Raw genomic sequence first — 22,279 nt, 5'->3', positions numbered from 1 at the left:
TATTTTTGTGCCAAATTTGGTTAAAATCGGTTTAGCGGTTTTTGAGTTATCGTGTTACAGACAGACGGACAGACAGACAGACACCATGAAAATATTTTGTATTTAGGTCATTTATGACCCAAATAACTCATTTTCAGTGAAATTAAAAAAACTTTTTTTTGACGATCTTAATAGCCTACCATACCTGTTGGTATGGTCGGCTAAAAATGAAAATATCTAGGAAAGTCTTTGTCCGAGGTGTAGCCAACCTTAATAGTATTTTGAAGAGATATGAAATGAGTTCCCCATTGAATATCGGAATAATATACTGGGTGTTCCCCATTTAAACTAATGGAGTAACTTGCTTGAATAACTTTTTGGGTCAGGTTTTGATTTGATTTAAAGTACAATAGTTATTTTAACTATATAGGCTATACCGGGTACATTCCTAGCTTTTATTGAAATTTAAAATTGTTTCTTCATTTTTAGAAAATGTTAAATAATTTTAACTTTATTTTTCTCCTAGAGTCCAAAAATCAATTAATATATAGGGTGTTCCATTACAAAAAACACGATTTTGATATGTAACTTTTCTTGGGGACACCCTGTAGAACTAAGCCTAACTTTATATTTTTAAAAAGTGCTCTGAATTAACCACGCTCACAAAAAAGAGGTGCCAGTTTCGAGGTGTATATGTTACAGTAAAAGTTGGAAATCAGTGATTGTTAACAATTACTAGTAAAAGCTCACATTCACTGATTTGCTAAGACTACGCCAGTAAAAGTTCAACAACTATTTAAAAAAAAACTTTTACTAGTGAATGCTAGCATTCCCTGGGCAATAGCAGTGAATTTGGCAGATTCAGCTAGCGCGGTTGCCACATGTTGTAAAATACAGAGTGAGAAATAAGTGCAAGTATTTTAAGTGGTTGTAAATCTGGTCAAAAGAAACATTTTTTCTCTTTACCATTTTTCAAGTAAGTCTAAAATAACCGAGTTACTTTACTTTGAAAATGTAAACAAAAAATGCTTTTTTGCTTAAATTTTGAGAACCACTGGATCTTTTCTCGATTTTCTTTTATGTAAATTTAATCTACTACCTGTGTTGCCATAGTATCAAGAAATTATATTTTTTAACTTAAAACTAAAAAAAATTTCAATTTTTTTTTTCAAAAAATTCCAAATTTTCAAAATTTTTTTCGCAAAAAAAACCTCATAGGCGTGTTTCTGAGGCCGAAATATTACTACCAGTTAAAATGCTTGCACTTATTTCTGGGACACCCTGTATAAGGATAAATAAGGATAAGTTGAATAATAGGCAATATAAGGATAACATTAAATTGTGCTAAACATTAGCAACGTTGACAGACATCTGGCGTAAATTCGTTTTGTATTTTGGGGTTATACCTATATAATTGTTTTGTTATCGTTGTAAAAAGTACTGTGCGATATTTTCCCTACGGAGAACATTTTCTGTGAAAAATTAAGGTAAACTAGGCACTGGCAAAAATGTAATAGTGCTTGTTTTTCATTTCTGCAATATAATGAAAGTTAAAGTTAAGCAAAAGTTAAGTGTGCAAGAGAAAAAGATATTAAGGAACCTAGTTACTATGAACTTATTAAAAGTTTTGGTATGCTTGAAGTAGCGGGTTGTTTGTTGAAGAAAATTCGGGCATACTTCGTTTTCTCCACGATGAAAAACTTTATTAAAAAAAAACCTTGTACCAATAAGTAATCTTATGTTTATGAATGTTTTTTTTTAATTGTTTTGTACGCTTTAAAATGTTTACTATGTTTTCTCTTTTAATATTTAGAAGGTTATGTCGTTATTTTCTATAATTTTTAATAAATATACTAAAGAAGTAAATTGTAGTTTTAAGATATTATGTGGATCAGCTTGAATATTGAAGTGATCGAATATTCTTAAAAGTTTGATTTGTTCTAACTTCCGCCAACATTTTTCCTCACCACACTCGCCCTGTTTAGTAGAATAACTTTTACTGGCAACCTTTAGTAAATGTTACTTTCACTAGTGAATGTTAGAAATTATTAGAAAAAGTCGAAAAAGTCGACTAATCTTTTTAAAATACCACATTCACTGGACCAATCCGTAATTGTTAGCATTTCCTAGTGAATGTTAACAATCACTGAATTTCCGACTTTCACTGTAACAACTGTAACCTCAAATCGGTGTATTAATTATTGTGCCAGTAACTTTTCAATTGAGCCAAGAGGCGATTCTGTACGACTGGTGAAAATAAACCAGAGGCTGAGGGATAAAACAAACCCCCGTTCAATCTATATTCATGACCAAACCCAGAGCTGAGCAACGCGGCTTCCCGCTGACGATTCCTAATTAGAGGTACGTTTTTTGGCATTCGCGGGCGAGCAGCACGAGAGAAATTTTTACGCCGCCGAGCCGGCCCTGGCAGAATATTGATGAACCAATTATCGCGCCTTAAAAATTCGATTATACGGTCCGGAGGGGCTCATGTTTTAATTCTGCGGTTATTTTTTCGGTGCGGGGCAAAGAGGAAAATAGAGGCTAATTTATTTGCGGTGTAATATTTAAAAGGTTCTGATTATAGGGGAATGTCGGGCTTGGTTATTTTGAAGCGTTTAATATTTAATTTGTGGCCTTTATATTAAATGATTTATCTTCGTATTGAGGAGAATAACATTAACAAAACGTGTGTGGATTACTTATTACCAATGTTAAAATTTTAATGCCTAATTTTATACAAAGAGTATTATAAATCTAGATGGAATTGTGTTCAGAGAGATTATTGTTAAAATACAGTTGAATTAAGAATTGCTGGCGTTACAAGAGCAACTAATTTACCCCGCTGCAGGATTAGTACGTTCATCATGTAGTTAATCACAATCAAATTTTTACACATATATTTATGAGTGGAGGAATACAATTTGGACAGGGTGCCAATCAAAAAGCTGCCGCCAATATGTTTAATTAAAATAATATTAATTGAATTTGGAGACGTTGCGTTCATAAAGTACAAAGTACATTGATCGTTTGAAGATTTGTTATATTTTATTTGTAGAATTTCCAAAGTTACATAACCAACAACATACCGGGTGCGTCTCAAAAGTGGCTCACCCCTATAATTTTTTTATTTGTTTAGATAAATAAACGAGACTTGGTATGTTAGTATATGACATAAATTAGGATTGATTGGCGTATTCAATTGTTTTTGGTCACTTCCGGTTTCACCGGAAATGACTACAACTTTTGATTTTTAAATGGCACTCTTGGTATTTTTTTAGCTCTGTCACGTTGGAACCCGCTTTATAGTAAACTTTTCGATTTTTGGCTCATTATCAACTACAAACGATGCAATTGATTGTAGTAAATTCAATTTTTTTGTAGTACTAATAATTAGCCAGAAAAAGTAAACAATTGTGCGCAATGTAATAAAGAATAAAAATATTGTTTTAACGAATGTCTAAAAATCTTCAAAATCGTTTGTAGTTTTATGTAGTAGCAAAAAAACTCAACGAAAGTTTCTTGAAATTAGAGAATTATAGTAAAATTTGGAAATTAACATAGTTTGACATAATGTTTTTAATTGTATACAAACTACAAACGATGCAATTGATTGTAGTAAATTTATTTTTTTTGTAGTACTAATAATTAGCCAGAAAAAGTAAACAATTGTGCGCAAACGATTTTGAAGATTTCTAGACATTTGTTAAAACAATATTTTTATTCTTTATTACATTGCGCACAATTGTTTACTTTTTCTGGCTAATTATTAGTACTACAAAAAAATTGAATTTACTACAATCAATTGCATCGTTTGTAGTTGATAATAAGCCAAAAATCGAAAAGTTTACTGTAAAGCGGGTTCCAACGTGACAGAGCTTATTTTTTTACTTTATTCGATAGAAAATGACATTCTGAATAGAATGACATATCATATGTAAACTTTTGACATTCTCGCTTAATAAAAAAATGTAGTTTAAAATTCAATCTAGGGTGCCATGGCATTCTATTATTATTAAATTAAAAACTCTATTATTATTATATTAAAATTATTATTAAATTAAAACACTAATTCTGAATCAAGGAGCCTTGGAAAAATAGATTCGATCGTCTAATGTTTTTAATTTTTTTAATATTTAATCATATCTCAATTTTTTCAAATGGAACGAGGAACGAGGGTGGCTCATTAGCATATTTGGAAAAAGCATTTTTTACGAATAATTTGATACCACACACTTGGTATTTCAAGTCAAATTTTCGTTACGAACCGCAAGTTTTAATTTCAAATAAACCATATGCGAAAATGTCAAAAGTTGACATATAATATGTCATTGTATTCAGAGTGACATTTTCTATCGAATAAAGTAAAAAAAAATCCGAGGGTGTCATTTATAAATCAAAAGTGGTAGTCATTTCCGGTGAAACCGGAAGTGACTGAAAACAATTGAATACGTCAATCAATCCTGATTTATATCATATTCTAAGGTACCAAATCTCGTTTTTTATTTGCAAAAATAAAAAAGTTATAGAGGTGAGCCACTTTTGAGAACCACTCGGTATTATATAAAGCGCTAAGTGCCACGACTATTAAATAATTGTACTGAAAAAAACGTTATATAGGTAACAAAAATTGTTGTTTACCTCAAAATATTGATTTTGGCACTTAAAACCTTATTTACTTCAAGTCTCCATTTATATATCAAATTAAAGCTATTTATTCTGGGCACGATAATTAATTATGCTTGCCTATGATAAACTTGCCACAAATAGGGGTTTCCACGGTTTAAACAGTAGCAGGAACGGCTTAGGAATAAAAAAACTTTTGTATAAATGCCAACGTAAAGTTTGTGTTAGGATGTATTTCAGGAAAATATGCCATCTTTTACAGGGTGGCTCAAAAAAGTATAAATGGATCGGGATGACTTTCTAAATAGGACACTTTTTAGATATATTATTGCATTTTTGACTTCCTTTCTTATCACTTTACATAATCCTGAGATGATTGATAGTTTCAAAAATATTAATAAATGAATAAAAAAATACTTTTTTAGCCTTTTTACTATTATTTATTACTTATACTTTTTACTAAGTATTTACTATAGTTGGTATATACCTACTTTGCTATAAATATCGTAATCTTACATCATACAAGGTGTTGAAAATGTTACGCCAAACTTTCTAAAATATAAGATAATTTTTCTACGTTTTTTTTAATGGAACAATTTCCCAAGTAGCAAATTTTATTTTATAAAGGCTGTATAAACAGCTATGTGATAATTTTTATAGGATACCTCAATTCATATAACGTGCTATATGACCGTAATATGATAGCTTTACAACCAAAAAAGGCCCATTTTTATACAACCGTTTAGTAGTATAGAAGTTCTATAAAAAGTGTATACAACTCTTATGCAACTATTTTACACAGCGCTATATCACTATTATAAAACTAGTTTTATTGTGTATTACGTGGTCACATCTAAGAAACAGAACAATAAAAACATTTGATCATTTAGCGAGGTACAAGAGTATTTTATTTTTTACCGAAGAATATTAGGAGCAAATTATATTTTAAGCGTGTCGTAAAATGAATCTAGAGGATGTGGATTGTTAAAAAGGAGACTTTACTCGACAATGAAAATGGCGGGTAGAGCTAGAAGGTACAACAAATATGTAATATAAAAAATCATTAATAGGGTTTGCAAAGTAGGGACAATTTTTGTTGCGCCGAAAATTTTACTGGTAGATTATAGGTATGTATTTGGCAAAAAATTAAAGCGCTTTAATTTCGATTAAGGTTTACATATAAATTTAAACAATAAAATAAAATAAGATTTTCAAAAATTCTTGTTTTTAATTTAATTAAACACTTTATTACTGTGTATGGGAATATTATCATACGATAGTTCTAAAAAATAACATTTTACAATTTATTTTGATGTTTTTAATTTTGCTTCATATAATGGCGGTCATAGGCCATACAAAAATTCTGCCTTAAACATGGCGAATTATAATGCAACCATTTTATTATAAATGAATCCCTTAAATAAGTCGTTGTTGTAAAATAAAACGGTATAGGATAAATATCATTACGCAGAATTTCCAGGCACTATAGAACTATTTTGGACATATTGAGATTTGTGACAAATAGATGTTGCCAAATCTCATTTGATTAGTGTTTTATTTCTCTGTATTTTTACTAATAAAAATACAACGTTTATTAAACTAAGTTTATTAAACTATTAAACATCTGAGAACAATACAAAACAACATTCTGTTAAGCAATCTCTAACTTAACTGTCAATCAGGGTTATGTCATATCAAGATGCTACAGATTAAACTTAACATATAATAATCCATAGATACAACATCTCCCTTCTTAAAATAATTGGTAATCTTTAAATTTAACCGGATTTTTAATTTGTCTTTTTGGACGCTCATTTTCTTGATGTACGGACACTATCTCGGATGAACTATCACAGTTTTGATCCGCACTGTCACAACAAGTATTTTGATCAATCACTGAACCACTTTCAGAACTTTTTAAATGGGAACTATTTCTACGTACAATAGCGCCTCTTGAGTCTTTGACAATATAAGACCTAGGTGAGTCAGGAACAGGTTTAACAATCTGACCTGCCTCCCACTCGTTATTATTTTGATTCTGAATCACAACAAATTGGCCTTCATTAAAACTGTTCCGAACTTTACAATTTAAATCATAGTATTTTTTATCTAACTCTCTTTTCCTACAAATCTCATTTTTAATATTAGAATTATTATAACTATTTGGTAACAATTTATTTTCATCAATAGGGATTTTAGTTTTTAAGTTTCGTCCCATTAGCAATTGTGAAGGAGTCAGGTTCAGCCCTACAATAGGAGTAGTGCGATAATTTAGCAAGCTTAACATTAAATCTTGATCTTTACGAAGCATCATTTTTGCTATTCCAACACCTTTCTCTGCAAGTCCATTGGACTTGGGGTAATGAGGACTACTTGTGCATATTTTGAAATTCCATTGCTTGGCAAACTGTCTGCATTCATATGAGTTGTATGGCATGTTATCTGAAATTAACTCATCAGGTATACCATGTATTGAAAATATCTCTTTCAGTGCATTAATCACATCATATGATGTTTTTCCTTTCATTTGTTTAATCTCTAGCCATTTTGAATAATAATCCATGAGAATCAGATAACTTTTGCCTCCATAGTCACATATATCACTAGCAACTTTTTTAAATGGTCTATTAGGTATCTCATGTGGTATCATTGGTTCTTTACAGAGTTTTGGTGAATATCTCTCACAAATTTGACAATTTCTTATTAACTTTTCTATCTCAGCATTCATATTTACCCAATATAACATTTCTTTGGCTCTTTGTTTGGTCTTTGTCATTCCAAAATGTGTTTCATGTAAAAGATCTAACATGTCTTGTATTAATGTTCTTGGAACTATCAATCTGTCCTTTAATAATAATAAGTTATTTGATAATGTTATATCATTTTGATATTGCCAGTATGGTCTTAAAGAATTTGGTATCATCTTAAAATATTTAGGCCATCCATTTTTTATATACTCTATTAACTTACTTAGGTCACTATCATGCTGTATAGCTTTCTCAAATTGAGCTCTTCTCTCCTCAGATATACTAAAATGCTTCTCAATACTATGCACTATCTCTTTCATATCTGGATCATCTTGTACTTCATCTTTAATATATGACCTTGACAACAAATCAGCAATATACATATGTTTACCTGGACAATATTCAAAATTTAGATTATATCTAATTAGTTTCAACTTGAGTCTTTGTAACCTTGGTGATGGTACTTTGCTTAAGTCTTTCTTCATTATTCCCAACAATGGTTTATTATCAGTTATAATTTTGACATCTCTGCCATAAATAAAATGATGAAATTTACTTACAGCAAATACCACAGCAAGCAATTCTTTTTCACACTGTGAATAATTCTTTTCAGCTGCTGTTAGTGACCTTGAACCATGATATGTTGGTTTGTCCTGCATTAAGCAACAACCCAATCCATCTTTTGACGCATCTGTCTGAATAACTATAGGTTTGTCACTTTGAAATGTCCCTAGTACAAGATCACTAGCTAGTATGTCTTTTAATTTATTTAATACTTCTGTATGTTTTTGATTCCACTGAAAATGTACGTCTTTACGCAATAACTCTCTTATTGGACTTGTTACTTTTGCAAAATTAGGAATAAATCCTCTCAAATAATTTAACATTCCGAGAACTCTCTGTAACTCTTTCAAGTTAGTCGGATTTTCTATAGCCTGAATTGCCTTTACTCTATCTTTACTCGGTTTCATTCCGTCTTTGCAAAAAACATGTCCAACGTAATTTACTTCGTTTACTTTATACTGTAACTTTGTTTGATTAAATTTTATATTTAGCATTTGTGCTCTTTCTATCACCTTTTTCAGTATAGCGTCATGCTCTTGTTCAGTATTTGCTGCTATCAACAAATCATCAAAATATATTATAACACCTTCTATATCCCCAAAATTTTCCTCATTTACTTTTTGAAAATACTCAGGAGCATTAGTAAGCCCAAAGGGTAGTCTCAAAAATTTATAGCAACCAAACACTGTACTGAACGTGCACAACTCACTTGATTTGTGATCTAATTCAACTTGATAAAAACCATCCTTGAAATCTAATACAGTAAACCAACTTTTATTACACAATTTTGAACTTATATCCTCTATTGTGGGAATAGTATAAAAATTTCTTTGTATGGCCTTGTTCAAATCCTGAGGATTTAAACATAGCCGTAAACTGCCATTAGATTTCTCGATTATAACAAGATTGCTTACCCAATCTCCTGGACTATCTGTTTTGCTAATTATACCTTTCTGTTCTAGCTCATTCAATGTTTTTCTTAACTCCTCCTTAATTGCTAATGGTACTCTCCTTGCTGGATGTGCTACAGGTTGACAACACTTTTTAAGCTTTATCGAACACTTTTGAGGACATTTACCTACACCAGTAAAAATTGACTTATTATTTTGAATAAACAATTCTTTACTAGACACTACTGAATCTATGCTTTTAATAAAACCTAGCATATTAGAAGTTTTCAAACCTAATATTGGCTCAGACTTAACATCGGCTACTACTAACGTTAATTTTTCTTTTAACTTGTCATTAAAAATATTAACAGTTATCTGGCCAATAGGCTTGATTTTAAACCCCCCATATGCTTCAAGTATGATATTACATGACTCTAATTTCTTATCATTTAAATGACTCTTATATAATTTTAATGGTAAAATGTCTACTTCACTACCTGTATCTATCTTAAATCTAACAATGTTACCTTTAATGTCCACTTCTTTATATAGTGCTTTACAGTTTTGTGTGTTAATAGAATTTACAAAAAATTTATCAACATTTACATTGTCATCACCCTTTTCTTTTGATACCTCCTTAACCTCTTTCTTGACCGGTTTTCTGGTACATGCCTTTGCAAAATGATTGACTAGGCCACACTTAAAACACTTCTGCCCATATGCCTTGCACTGTTTTGGTCCATGCTTCGAGAGACATTTCCTACAATCAAACTTATTACCTTCATTTTTCTTCAGCTTATTTTCTTTTTCGTATCCTCTTCTCTCTTCTTTTCTAACTCCATATACTTGCTTTTGATCTTTCTGTACTTCATCAATTTGAAGCTTTGATATTTCAGCAACTCGACATTCGTTTATTGCTTTTTCTAAATTTAAGTCTTCACGAGTCAACAATCTTTCTTGTAGTCTCAAATTTGTGATTCCCAAGACAATCCTGTCTCTTATTAGCGAGTCTTTTTGCTCATTGAACTCGCAGCTTTCCGCTAGTTTCTTCAGATCTGTCACAAATTTGTCGATCCCTTCACCCTCTTCTTGTTTACGTGAGAAGAACATATATCTTTCATATATAACGTTTTTTTTCGGATTACAATATTTCCCAAACTCGTCTATGACCTTCTGGTATTGTTTCTTTTCAGCTTCATTAAGTGAAAACGTATTGTAGACATTTATCGCCTCTTGACCCATACAATTTAACAACAAAGCTACTTTTACTTCATCTTGTACTTCTTGTTTCCCTTTGGCCAGTAAGAAAATTTCAAAATTTTGTTTAAATAACTTGAAATTTTCGCTTATATTTCCCGTAAACTTCATCTGCTCCGGCAGCCTCACGTCCATTTTTGATTCTTTTTTCAACGTGTTTACCACAGTGACTACCAACTTCCTGAAATATTCTTACAATCCTTGACTTTTTTGGCTTCTTTTCTCGCTGGCTTTTATTTTTCCGCTGCCACCATGTTTTATTTCTCTGTATTTTTACTAATAAAAATACAACGTTTATTAAACTAAGTTTATTAAACTATTAAACATCTGAGAACAATACAAAACAACATTCTGTTAAGCAATCTCTAACTTAACTGTCAATCAGGGTTATGTCATATCAAGATGCTACAGATTAAACTTAACATATAATAATCCATAGATACAACAATTAGTATTTAAACTAACAAACATGATCAGATTTTCATGGATTCATGCACGCAATGCATTTCATGCGTACCCGACGAGTGAGCGGCAAACTAAGGACTTCGAAAAACAACAATAAAACAATACAAACATTACTACAGTAAAACTTTTACATTAACGTGGCAACAATGCTTTGAAGAAGCCGGACAACCCGAGAGATTTTGGCTTTTGAGAACCCAGGGAATTCTCGGGATTATTTGCCGTAATTTCGAGGAGTTTTTTCTTACATGCTCTTTATAACTACCACTGCGTTTGTTAACTTTTTTCCAACTTTGTCCAGAATTCATAATAGCTGTGATAGATTATACTTGTACGTAGATATTACTTTTGCAACAACAACAATAACAAAATAAATAACTAGGTATACCATTTAATTTAAAATGAGATTATATTATACAATACCATTTTTATAATGCAGATATTAGCGAATTTATTTTGTTAATCACAATTTTATCATATAAGGCTATATAACTGGTGTTGTATACAGCACCGTAGTTTAACGCAATAAAACATTCTATCATACAACGTAATACAACTTTAATAAGACAAGTTTAAGTAACTATTATATGGTCTTGTGACTACTAGTTAGATGAATATTAGGTATAAGAGTCTAATAAAATAATATGTTTGTTATCATATAGCATTGTCTTATTAAGTGTTATATCATACTAAAAGAAATTATCGTTTAATGCGTTATAGGATACGTTGTAAAAACCACTAGAAAATAGTTTAATATGACAACTTTTATTAAAAAGCAGAATTGTCGAAACCAAACGCTTAATAAAATCAAGCACTCCTTAAGACAACGCTATTCGACTACTGTTATAAAATAATTCAATCCTTTTAGAATTTCTGTTTGCTACTTGGGTTTGGTTTGGAACAATGATATAATTTTGAAATAATAAAGTTGCCAATGCTGACAGAAGTTGTGCCAATGACAGGAAATATATCAACATATTAATAATAAATATATGTATTATCTAAACCATACTTTTGAGAAATACTCTAGGAAGGGTATGTTGTTATTCATTGGTAATATATTCCTGACAACAAATTGAAAAATTGATAATTCTTATAAATTCTCGTAGTTCTAAAAAATATAACATAGATAAACAAACTCCGAAGAACTCTTTATAAAAGTTTTCGGTTTCATTCACAAAATATCTCACATTCCAGTCAATTAGCATTTAATATTTAATTATTTCCATCATAATCACTGAGTTCTGGATAATCATAGATTAAGGATTGGTTACATAGAAACTTCGGCTACATGAACAAGCGTTATTTATATCTAAATCTGACCAAATTGAATGAGTGGATTTATCTTTTGTCGGGTCTCTTGGTATTCAATTTCAGTGAACTGAAATTAAAATATACTTGCCCAGCTATGGTATTAAACTTAAAATTAGTATCAGCATATAGTATTTTATAGTGTAACCATACTTATTATGAGCTCGGTGTGTATTTCCTGCCCAAATTGTGTCAGATTCCAATCAAAATTTAATAAAACTGATAGTATTTATTAAAATTGTTAAAAACATATTTCTACTAATAATAAATATGTTATAAAGATGTTTTTACAGTGGCGAAATACACATACGACTTTTTTGGAGAGATTTTTAAAAATAGTCAAGTTATAATTATTTATTTAAAGACAAAAATATCAGATACGCTACTGAAACACCTAAGTTAAATTGACGGATACTTATTTTTGACAGATTTTAAATAAAATCGAAAATGTCAGAGAAGATATATAATTTAGTTAACTCTAAGTGCATTTTATAGTTTGCTATACGTAACGTATCTACATATATAAAATGCTAATGTTTATCTGTGTCGTTTCTACTGATGCAACGACTTGCTCTAGAAAGTTGCTTGTTTTACTAAAAGATAGTTAATTGGCCCTTCTAAAAACTGCCGTCGCCGCATTTTTTGTTTTTCATTTAATTTTAGAAAAAAATAAGTTTTTTTTTTCCTGATGTCGTGGCGGATGCGCCAGGCTTCAACTAGTGTTATATATTTACTTGCCAGTGAAAGTTACACTGCACAATTAACTATTTTATAGGCTTTTTGGAATTCGCAATGATGCCACTGTTAAGTTTTGTTCTGACATGATATTCTTCTAGATTTACCTCTAAAAAAACCATTCCTAGAATAAATAATAAATAACATAAAAAAGCACAGAGGAACATAAAAAATCGGCAAAATTTCATATCAAATTAAAATGTGTCAATTGAAACGTCAAACAAAACTGTAAACAATGGGAGTTCACTATGTCTATCCTGTGTCTAACAGCGCTTTCAGATGGAGCGGAGCGTCCGCACGTACAGTCCGCGAGTTCCATGAGTGTAAATGAATAATTTCACATGGGTCGCGTACGCTCCGGATGAGCTATCTTGAAAAAACATCCGCGCGGACGCTCCGCTCCATCTGAAAGCGCTGTAATGCATGAATACAGGGTGTTATTGAAATGGTGTAAAAAAAATCGGAGGGTGATAGTACTCCTAAAAATAGTAAAAAAGGTTCCTATAAGTATAGGGCGAAAAGTGCATATTAAGAGAGTTAGGGGCACTGAAAGGGTGAATTTAAAAAACGGTTGTTTTGAAATTGTAGGCTTAATAAAGGAGATAAAATTTCGAAAAAAATGCTCTGCCATAAATTTTGACCCTAAATCAAATGGTGATACGTTTGCTCTGATGAAAGTTTGCTCTGATGGGTTGCTAACTCAACATAAACTTATGAAAGTTATGACGGTTCAAAAGTAACCAAGTAGTTATTAAATAATTAATTGGAAAATCAAAATTTCATGATTTTTAAAACATCTTATTGCTTTAAAAACGAAATAATCCAATTACCAAAATTCCTTATTAAGATAATGCATTCCTCAATTCATTCATAGTAAATGTTTAAAGTGACCACCATTCATTTCAATGCAGACATCTGCTCTTCTTGCGTACCCTGTGGAATATCCTTGGTGTTTGTCCGAATTTAATAGAAACAGTCAATAATGCGTTGCCGTAGTTGCTCTTCAGTATTAATCGGCTCTGAGTAAACCAAAGCTTTCAAAGTGGCCCCAGAAGTAGAAATATAGTGGATTATTTCGTTTTTTTAAAGCAATAAGATATTTTAAAAATCATAAAATTTTGATTGTTCAAATAATTATTTGATAACTAGGCACTTAGTTACTTTGGAACCGCCATAACTTTCATAAGTTTATGTTGATACCAACTCATCAGAGCAAACTCTATGCCTTCAATTTTCTCGAAAACCATCGCTCTGAGCGATGTGCAACAAGAGTACCTTTTTTGTAGGAAAATGTATGTAGTTTTCAAAAAATGAACCCACGTTGCGAAAAAAATAACCGCTAAGAAGTTATTCACGAAACAACCCCCTACCCTTGCAAAAACTACCCTTTCCGCTTTTCCAAATAATTTTTCAGTATCACCATTTGATTTAGGGTCAAAATTTATGGGCAAAACATTTTTTTTTCGAAATTTTATCTCGTTTTTTAAGACTACAATTTCAAAACAACCGTTTTCTAAATTCACCCTTTCAGTGCCCCTAACTCTCTTAATATGCATTTTCCGCCCTATACTTATAGGAACTTTTTTTACTATTTTTAGAAGTACCATCACCCCCTGATTTTTTTACACCATTTCAATGACATCCGTATATTGATAGCTTTATACTCCCTCCCAAGTAGCATTTGGACGTTTTCTAACGTCGGGTATACGTCGCGTTCAATAAACCCGACGTCGGGTACCAACGTTGGTTCGACCGCCTGACGACCCCTATTTGCACCTAAATGGGGAATACAGATTCGGGTCGCCTCGACGTCGGTATCTGACCTAATAGGGAATGTAATTCTACCAATTACCAACGTCATATTACGTTGGATTTTAGTCACTTAAAATTCGTCGTTAAGCACTTACGTTACGTTTGGTTTCATATTCGCTACCAAGGATACATAAAAACCTAACCACACTACCTAATTACAAATGGATTCATAATCGCTCCTCGAATAGGACTATAAGTGCCTATCTAATTTCATATTATAATAATTCTGAATCATTAATCCAGACATCAGTTTTGTCAACGGAAGTCACTTTTTTGATATATCTGATTAAAATACTCCGGAAAACAACGAGCGCCTTCAAAAGTAGGTAGATTTATGAAATAAAAATATCTATAAAAAAGTAACTCGCAAAATATTTTTTTTATTTTCTAGCTGGTTTAATCATAAAACTGTACTGTGGTTCCCCCCAAACTCAACCTTATCAATATTATTCTACTAGAAATCGGAATGTGAATATAAATTTTAAAAACAAAAACGATTTTAAAATGGCTGACAATCGGATACTTGTTAAGAATGGCGGATTTCTGTGTCCGACTTAATATGAACTACCAATATACCAATTCCGACCGGGTCTCCAACATTAGTCGTCTCACACGACCGAAGTTATCAAACCGGACGACCGGCAATCGTATTATGACATATAATTCCAACGTACGCCACGTAACCTCACTTTGCGTATCAGTGATTTGTGGATTTGTGCAACTAGTTTTTGTTTTCTCTTTAAAACTATGGGCAGCCACTTTTTTAAGATAGTATATACAAAATTTAAAAGAATTGGAACCAGTACCTCACATGTGGGAGGAGGATGGGGTCTGCTGGTTTCCTAAGCCAAAAAATGAAATTAAGATGCACCAGTGTAATGCAGCATCTCTTCTGGATAAAAAGCATTCGTGGGCGGAGGGAAGAAAAAAAAACAAAAGCCTCGACCTCTTTCTGTAAAATGTAGATGAATGTCTAAATGCCTTTTTAATGTTTTTTTCAGGCATAATAATAAAAATTAAGTTTGTTTACAAAAACTTTTTATTAGGTTATGTTCATGATGTTTATTAGGCCGCAAATGCTACTTAATGGGTTGTATCAAAGCCATCTATATTGTCTAACGTCATTATAGTCATTACTATTGTCGTTAGACAATATAGATGGCTTTGGTTGTATTTATGGACGTAAATAGAGATACGTAAATTAGGTTAAAAATATGAACATAAAATACAACAAAATATAATTGGACGTTACATTAGGGATTATCAGTGAGACGTATCCTATTCGGACAACGGGTAGACGTCGGGCTAGTTCAAGTATAGGTACGTCGTGCAAGCCAACGTTGGAACGACGTTGGGAAATTAATAAAAATGGTACGTTGTTATTTTGTACGTCGACAGATCGTTGGATTTACCGACTCGGATCCAACGACGTCACTTTTAATAGGAAAGCGACGTCACCAGTCGTATCACCAGCACCCGACCTAAATTTGCACAAAGTCTGACGTCGCTTCAGGTCAGATTTAGTTCGAAGTCAGATAGATGCTACTTGGGCTCCTTAATGTTTTTATTCAAAATTTGAGGAAAGACGGAGAATAATAGCAAGATAATAATCATATTTGGTACGAATGTCTTTTTAGCTGGTAGCTATTAGAAATTGATCAACTATTATTTAATTTATTAAACAAGAAGTTCTCCTTTTAGTATTGTCCTCATTTTAGCCAGCAACCGTAATTTCAGTAGCGCCAAGGTATATATTTTAAAAACTAACTAGTTTTTATGATCACAGTAAAGTTATTTTATGGGGATATCTGTTCCCGAAAGATATAAACTTAATGAAGTTGTAAAAGCTTAAATCTTCAGTACAATCGTATCTTAATCGAGGCGGTATAAATTAAATCGTAAATATTTAATGTAATGAACATTTTTCTACTATGTAGGTTAAAATAATTACATAATCCTTCAAATTAAAAATTAAGTTTTTATACAGGGTCCGGCAATAGTGCGTCGGGCATCGGTAGCTTCTAGAATAAAAAACTCGGGAATTTTGTTTAAGTGCAAACCTAAAGTATGTCCTAGGATGTATTTCAGGAAAATATTCTAACTTCTATAGGGTGACTCAAAAAAGTGTGAGTGGATCGCGATGATTTACATAATCCTAAGATATGAGTAAATTTATTTTTATAGTTTCAGAAATATTAGTAAATAAATAAAAGATATATATTTTTCAACCTTCCTTAAAAAAATTATTACAAATACCAGAACAGTCCTGAAACGAGTCCTGAAATTAAAACTATATTAGGTATTTAGTTTAGATGGTCTGTACTTAACTTTGCTATAAATATGGTAATCGTAAATCATACAGGATGTTCAAAATTCTAAGCCAAACTTTCTAAATATAATAAAAATATTTTTCATATTTTTTGTATTGAAAGTATTTCAAAGTTTTTGGTTGCAAAAAAATGATTTCGCAAATACACGCAGTATTATTTCATATGGCTCTTTCAACGGCAAAATACGAGAGAAAATCATTGGGTGGCTTTGATAAAATTTACTGTGGAAAATGCCATATAAAATATAAAACAGCGAATATCTGCGAAACTGTTAAAGATTTTGAACTACTCTAAATACCAGAAATGTTCATTTTTTAATTCTCCGTCTATTAAAAAAATAATATACATTGTGTCCCATTTCAAAAAACAAAGAAAAATTATTTTTTATTTTAGAAAGTTTGGCGTAGAATTTTGAATATCCTGTAAGATTTACGATTACCATATTTATAGCAAAGTAAGAACAGACAATCTAAAGTAAATACCTAATATATAGTTATAATACCTAATATACAGGGTGCTACAAATTCGAGGTACGAGCATTGGTATCTCGGTAACCGCAATAGATACGAACATGGTTAAATTGGGGCAAAGTTGCGCTTTGGGATGTTCACCAAGATGCCATCAAAAAAGTTTTAAATATTTCAAGGATTGCTGAGTTTTTTGGAAAAAATGACTTTTTTTAAATACGGACCTGTATTTTTTATTTCCGATTTTGAAAGAACTCGGTCACCTGAGTACAATGATATGCCACACTTTTTTAAAATAATTTGAAGTCCCACTCTGTTTTTTTTAATTATTTAATCTGATTATATTCATCGCAACAATATTGATCAGCGCTAATTACATTGAATAAGAAAAATCGAGCCAATTGGAAGATTCAAATAAATTATATCCAGGTCAGCAATTTAAAGAGATTATTTTTAACATTTTTTATTGTGAATTTGAAATCTCAGTGTGCGATCTAATAATATGGGTATTATTCATCGTAGTTATTATAAATGAATCAACCTTCTATACAAACTAGTTTCTAATACTCTACATGTTCGACAGGGTTACCACCCTCCCTATTGCACAAATTTATTTTTCGTTCAATTTTATTTATAGCTCTTGAACTTTCTTCTTAAGGTGTACGCGCACTGAATCGGTACCAGTCCGGCGAGAAACGGCGAAGGCGGTGACTGGACTATCGTAGATAGGTACAGGTAGGAATCTGGCCTCTACAGGCCGAAATGTTTTAGTGGACGCCGGCGCCGTCTATATGTACGATGGTCGCAGTCGCTTTTGCTGGTCGGTCCGATCCGATGCAGTGCGCGCCCTCCTTTATACGTACTTCCGAATAGTAGTGGGAACTACCGAAACATTCGATAGTTGCAATTCATTCGAATAATTCGATAGTTAGTAAGAAAACATTCGTTGAAAACTATTCGAATAAAAATTATCGAATAGATCCCTCATCTGCCTTGAAACATTGTATTCTAGTAATTCGGCAGCAAAAACCATTCATTTATAAAATTCATTCATTTATGAAATTCATTTATTCGTCAGGATCGATTATAATAAAATATTAACTGGATTTTAGTTGTCGCCCGGCTACGTAGGTTTCTTTCCGAGAAACCCGACAGCGGTCGGTGGCAATGCAATGAAAGAAGCCGGCATCTTCGATTTTTTGCGGAGTCAGATATAGATAAGGACACATTATTTTTTTTTATTGAGGTGCTAGTATTTACACAGAAAATACATAATGAAGGGCGCTGTTGCCATATTTTGGTATTAGTTGATATTAGCAAAGAATATTATTGTTTGGCTTTAGTTAGTTAGGGATAGTATGTCTATATATACTGCATTTTTTTTATTAATATTCTGTTGTTACATTGCAATAATACTTGTTATTTTGGACGTAGGAAAATGATTTTTAATGTTTTTAAGCAAAGACTGGTTTAATAAATAATAATAACAGTAATAATTTGTTATACCTATTAACAACAAATTTTAAAATCATGAAATATAAACATTTATTAATTTTCTAAGCATGCAATGTAATGGAAGGAAAATATAAATAAAAAATTAGAAATCAAAATTATTTATATTAGGTGCTTTATAATTACTATTTAAAAATTATATTTACTTTTACTGGCATTTACTTTAAAAAATAAATTAAATATTTCTTCGCAAAAAACTACATGTAAGAGAATTAGCATAAACAAAATACAAACATTGTTAACCTTTTTTTTAAATTGGCACGTGTAAAACTTTCATTTTAATTTTCTCACCCCATAGTTTGAGTTCGATAACCCCATTTACTTAACCACATTACTTAAATATGATTGCTAAGTTCCAACTAATTCATATTATTAAAACATCTAAAATACAAATATGTATTTTTAAAATTAATTGTAAGTTCATCTCATCTCTGTTAAAAATTGCTACTTCGCCTAAAAATTTCCCTTTAAAAAAATGCAATCTAACCTAACCATAATATACCATATAAAATGAAATAATTGAAAGATCGGGCTACGGAAAATCACACAAATTTTCGGAAAAATTTGTGTGATGACCACTTCGCACACAATCGTCAATTAAAAAAAACTACTATTTTAGTATTTTAAATATTTTAATAAACGCAAAAATTGCATAGTATTTACAAGGCGAAGTTATAAAAACTTGGAAGAACTAATAATGCACTGACGCACACAAAAATCAAACGAATACTAAATTTCATTTATCAAAAGAATTCGATAGTCAACGATAACCATTTAGTCGCACGGCGAGGTTGTCACATATGCTTTAGTATACAAATGAATGAATGATTTTATTCGAATAAAACCATTCGATAGTTGAAATCATTCATTCAGTAACCATTTGATAGTCTAATTCATTCGATAGTTCCCATCGCTACTTCCGAAAGCATTTTGTACTTTTTAATGCAAATGTTGAGATGTATTGATTTCACTTTTACAAATGATGTGAAGTAATGTATTTTTTTAATGCCACAGTTGGTAGCAAACAAGATGAAGCGGAAACTTCAGTCAGCTAACATGGATTGGGAAGCCGAAACGAAAGAGGTGATACACTGATAGATTTCGCACACCACAACAAATTATATGTAATGAACACCTTCTTCAAGAAAAGAAACAGCAAAAAGTGGACATGGACCAGTCCAGATAGCAAAACCAAAAACGCAATAGATTTCATAATCAGCAATAGAAAAGATGTAATCAAAGACGTAAGTGTATTAAACAGATTTTCGATAGGAAGCGATCACCGCATTGTAAGAGCCGAGATAAAAATAAATATAAAGAAGGAAAGAACTAACATGATACTCAAGAAAAACCACAAGAAATGGGTAGCCCCTGAAAATAAAGATTCTTATAAGGAATGTATAGCCTCAACTCTAAATTATGAAAATACTACTACGATAGACGAAATATACGAAAACATCAAAGGGGCCAGTCAATCAAACGGCTATCGAAAAATGTTGTCCCAAAAAAGTAAAAGAACAAAAACTGAATCAAAGAACAAAACTTTTAATGAAACAGAGAAGAGATATGGAGGACAAGAGTACACAAGAATATAGAACTTTAAACAGAGAGATATCCAAAGAAATCAGAAAGCATAGGAGGCAACAGAATACGGAAAAAATTAGGAAAGTCATAGAGAAGAATCAAAGTTTGAAGATATTGAGAAATAGTACAATGGGAAGAAAAGAAATACAAAAGATCAAGGATATGCACGGCAACATAGTAACACACAAACAGGAAATCCTACACTCTATTAAACTTTTCTATCAAGAACTTTACACATCAAAACAGCAGGGATCAGAACCGACATCAAAAAGTAATAAATCAGGGGTCGGAAGAAATTCCAGAAATAACCGAGGAAGAAATTATCAGTGCCCTTAGAGATATGAAAAACAATAGAGCTGCCGGCGACGATGGACTGGTAATAGAGTCAATCCAAGAAGGAGGACCAGAAATCATCAAAGCTTTAAATGTCCTATTTAATAAATGCATTGAAGAAGAAATAACCCCATCACAGTGGAACAACGCAACCATCATTATTGTACACAAGAAAGGTGACGTTACAGACCTTAAAAACTATAGGCCCATCAGCCTTCTTAGCCACGTATACAAATTATTTACTAAAATACTCACCAAGCGTTTGACAAATAAAATAGACTTTTTTCTTTCGAGCGAACAAGCAGGTTTCCGATCAGGTTACGAAACAAATGACCATCTTCTAACAGTCAAGGTCCTTATCGAGAAATGCATTGAGTATAATAGACCACTAATGCTTGTCTTCGTGGATTTCGAGAAGGCCTTCGATTCGGTAGACCAGCGGAAGCTTCTAGAGACACTAAGTGAGAGTCGCATCGATCATCGATACTCCTCAATCATAAGACATATATATATATATATATATATATATATATATATATATATATATATATATATATATATATATATATATATATATATATATATATATATATATATATATATATATATATATATATATATATATATATATATATATATATATATATATATATATATATGTGATAATGCCACGGCAAACGTCAGAATATCGACAAATCAATGCACAGATAAATTCAATATCGATCGAGGGGTAAGACAAGGCGACACACTGTCCTCTAAACTATTCGTTGCTGTGCTAGAAAGTATGTTAAAATGATAAACTGGGATTCAACAGGAATTAACATCGATGGCAAATTGATAAATCATCTCTGTTTTGCAGATGACATTATTTTAATAACAGACAACATACAGGAGGCACAGAATATGCTGGATATGCTGAATGATGCTTCGGAAAAAGTCGGTTTGAAAATTAACTTGTCAAAGACACAATACATGACAAACCTAGTACTAAGTGGAAATTTAAACATTAATAACATACCTTTGGAACAAGTGCATATATATAGATACTAATAAATAATATTGTCTTGCCTTTAGCTGTGTATTTTTTCTAATTTCGAAAAATCGAAAGTAGAGAAAAAATTAAAAAAAAATAAAGAGTAAAAAGAAAATTGTTTTGCTTGTCGTAAAGGGGGGAACCAAGCTCCACCCCCACAACCGGTTTCTGGGCCTACCCTTCATCAGGTGGGCTGTCCAGGGGCTGGTTCTCACCGATACGGCAAGCAAAACTTCTTCTATATCAACAGACTATGTCGTAAAGTGTCGGTGAGATATTAGTGCATCTCTCGTAAAAAGATGGTAAAGAGCGTTTTTCGGCCCGCTCAAATATATGAAATGAACAAAATTCTTACAGCTTTAGTGTATATTAATAAATAATATTTTCTTGCCTTTAGCTGTGTATTTTTTCTAATTTCGAAAAATCGAAAGTAGAGAAAAATTTTAAAAAAATAAAAAGTAAAAAGAAAATTGTTTTGCTTGTCGTAAAGGGGGGAACCAAGCTCCACTCCCACAACCGGTGAACCTGATGAAGGGTAGGCCCAAAAAAAATGTGTTGTGGGAGTGGAGCTTGGTTCCCCCCTTTACGACAAGCAAAACAATTTTCTTTTACACAATTTTTTTTACTTTCGATTTTT

General features: G+C 31.6%; 1 protein-coding gene across 1 annotated transcript; it reads right to left on the bottom strand.

The window, feature by feature from the left end:
* Positions 1 to 6,277: 6,277 nt before the first annotated feature.
* On the bottom strand, positions 6,278 to 10,417 carry LOC115887731 (uncharacterized protein K02A2.6-like). Its single transcript, XM_030907207.1, has 2 exons — positions 9,334 to 10,417; positions 6,278 to 8,994 (listed from the first exon to the last, which is right to left on the bottom strand). Exons 1-2 carry the CDS (start codon positions 10,196 to 10,198, stop codon positions 6,359 to 6,361), a joined length of 3,501 nt encoding a protein of 1,166 aa, XP_030763067.1. The 5' UTR covers positions 10,199 to 10,417; the 3' UTR covers positions 6,278 to 6,358.
* Between the last annotated feature and the right edge of the window lie 11,862 nt (positions 10,418 to 22,279).

Source organism: Sitophilus oryzae, unplaced genomic scaffold (assembly GCF_002938485.1).
Source record: "Sitophilus oryzae breed Bouriz unplaced genomic scaffold, Soryzae_2.0 scaffold_614_pilon_pilon, whole genome shotgun sequence".
Lineage (NCBI taxonomy): Eukaryota > Metazoa > Arthropoda > Insecta > Coleoptera > Curculionidae > Sitophilus > Sitophilus oryzae.
This window is presented reverse-complemented; position numbering and strand designations above follow the sequence as displayed.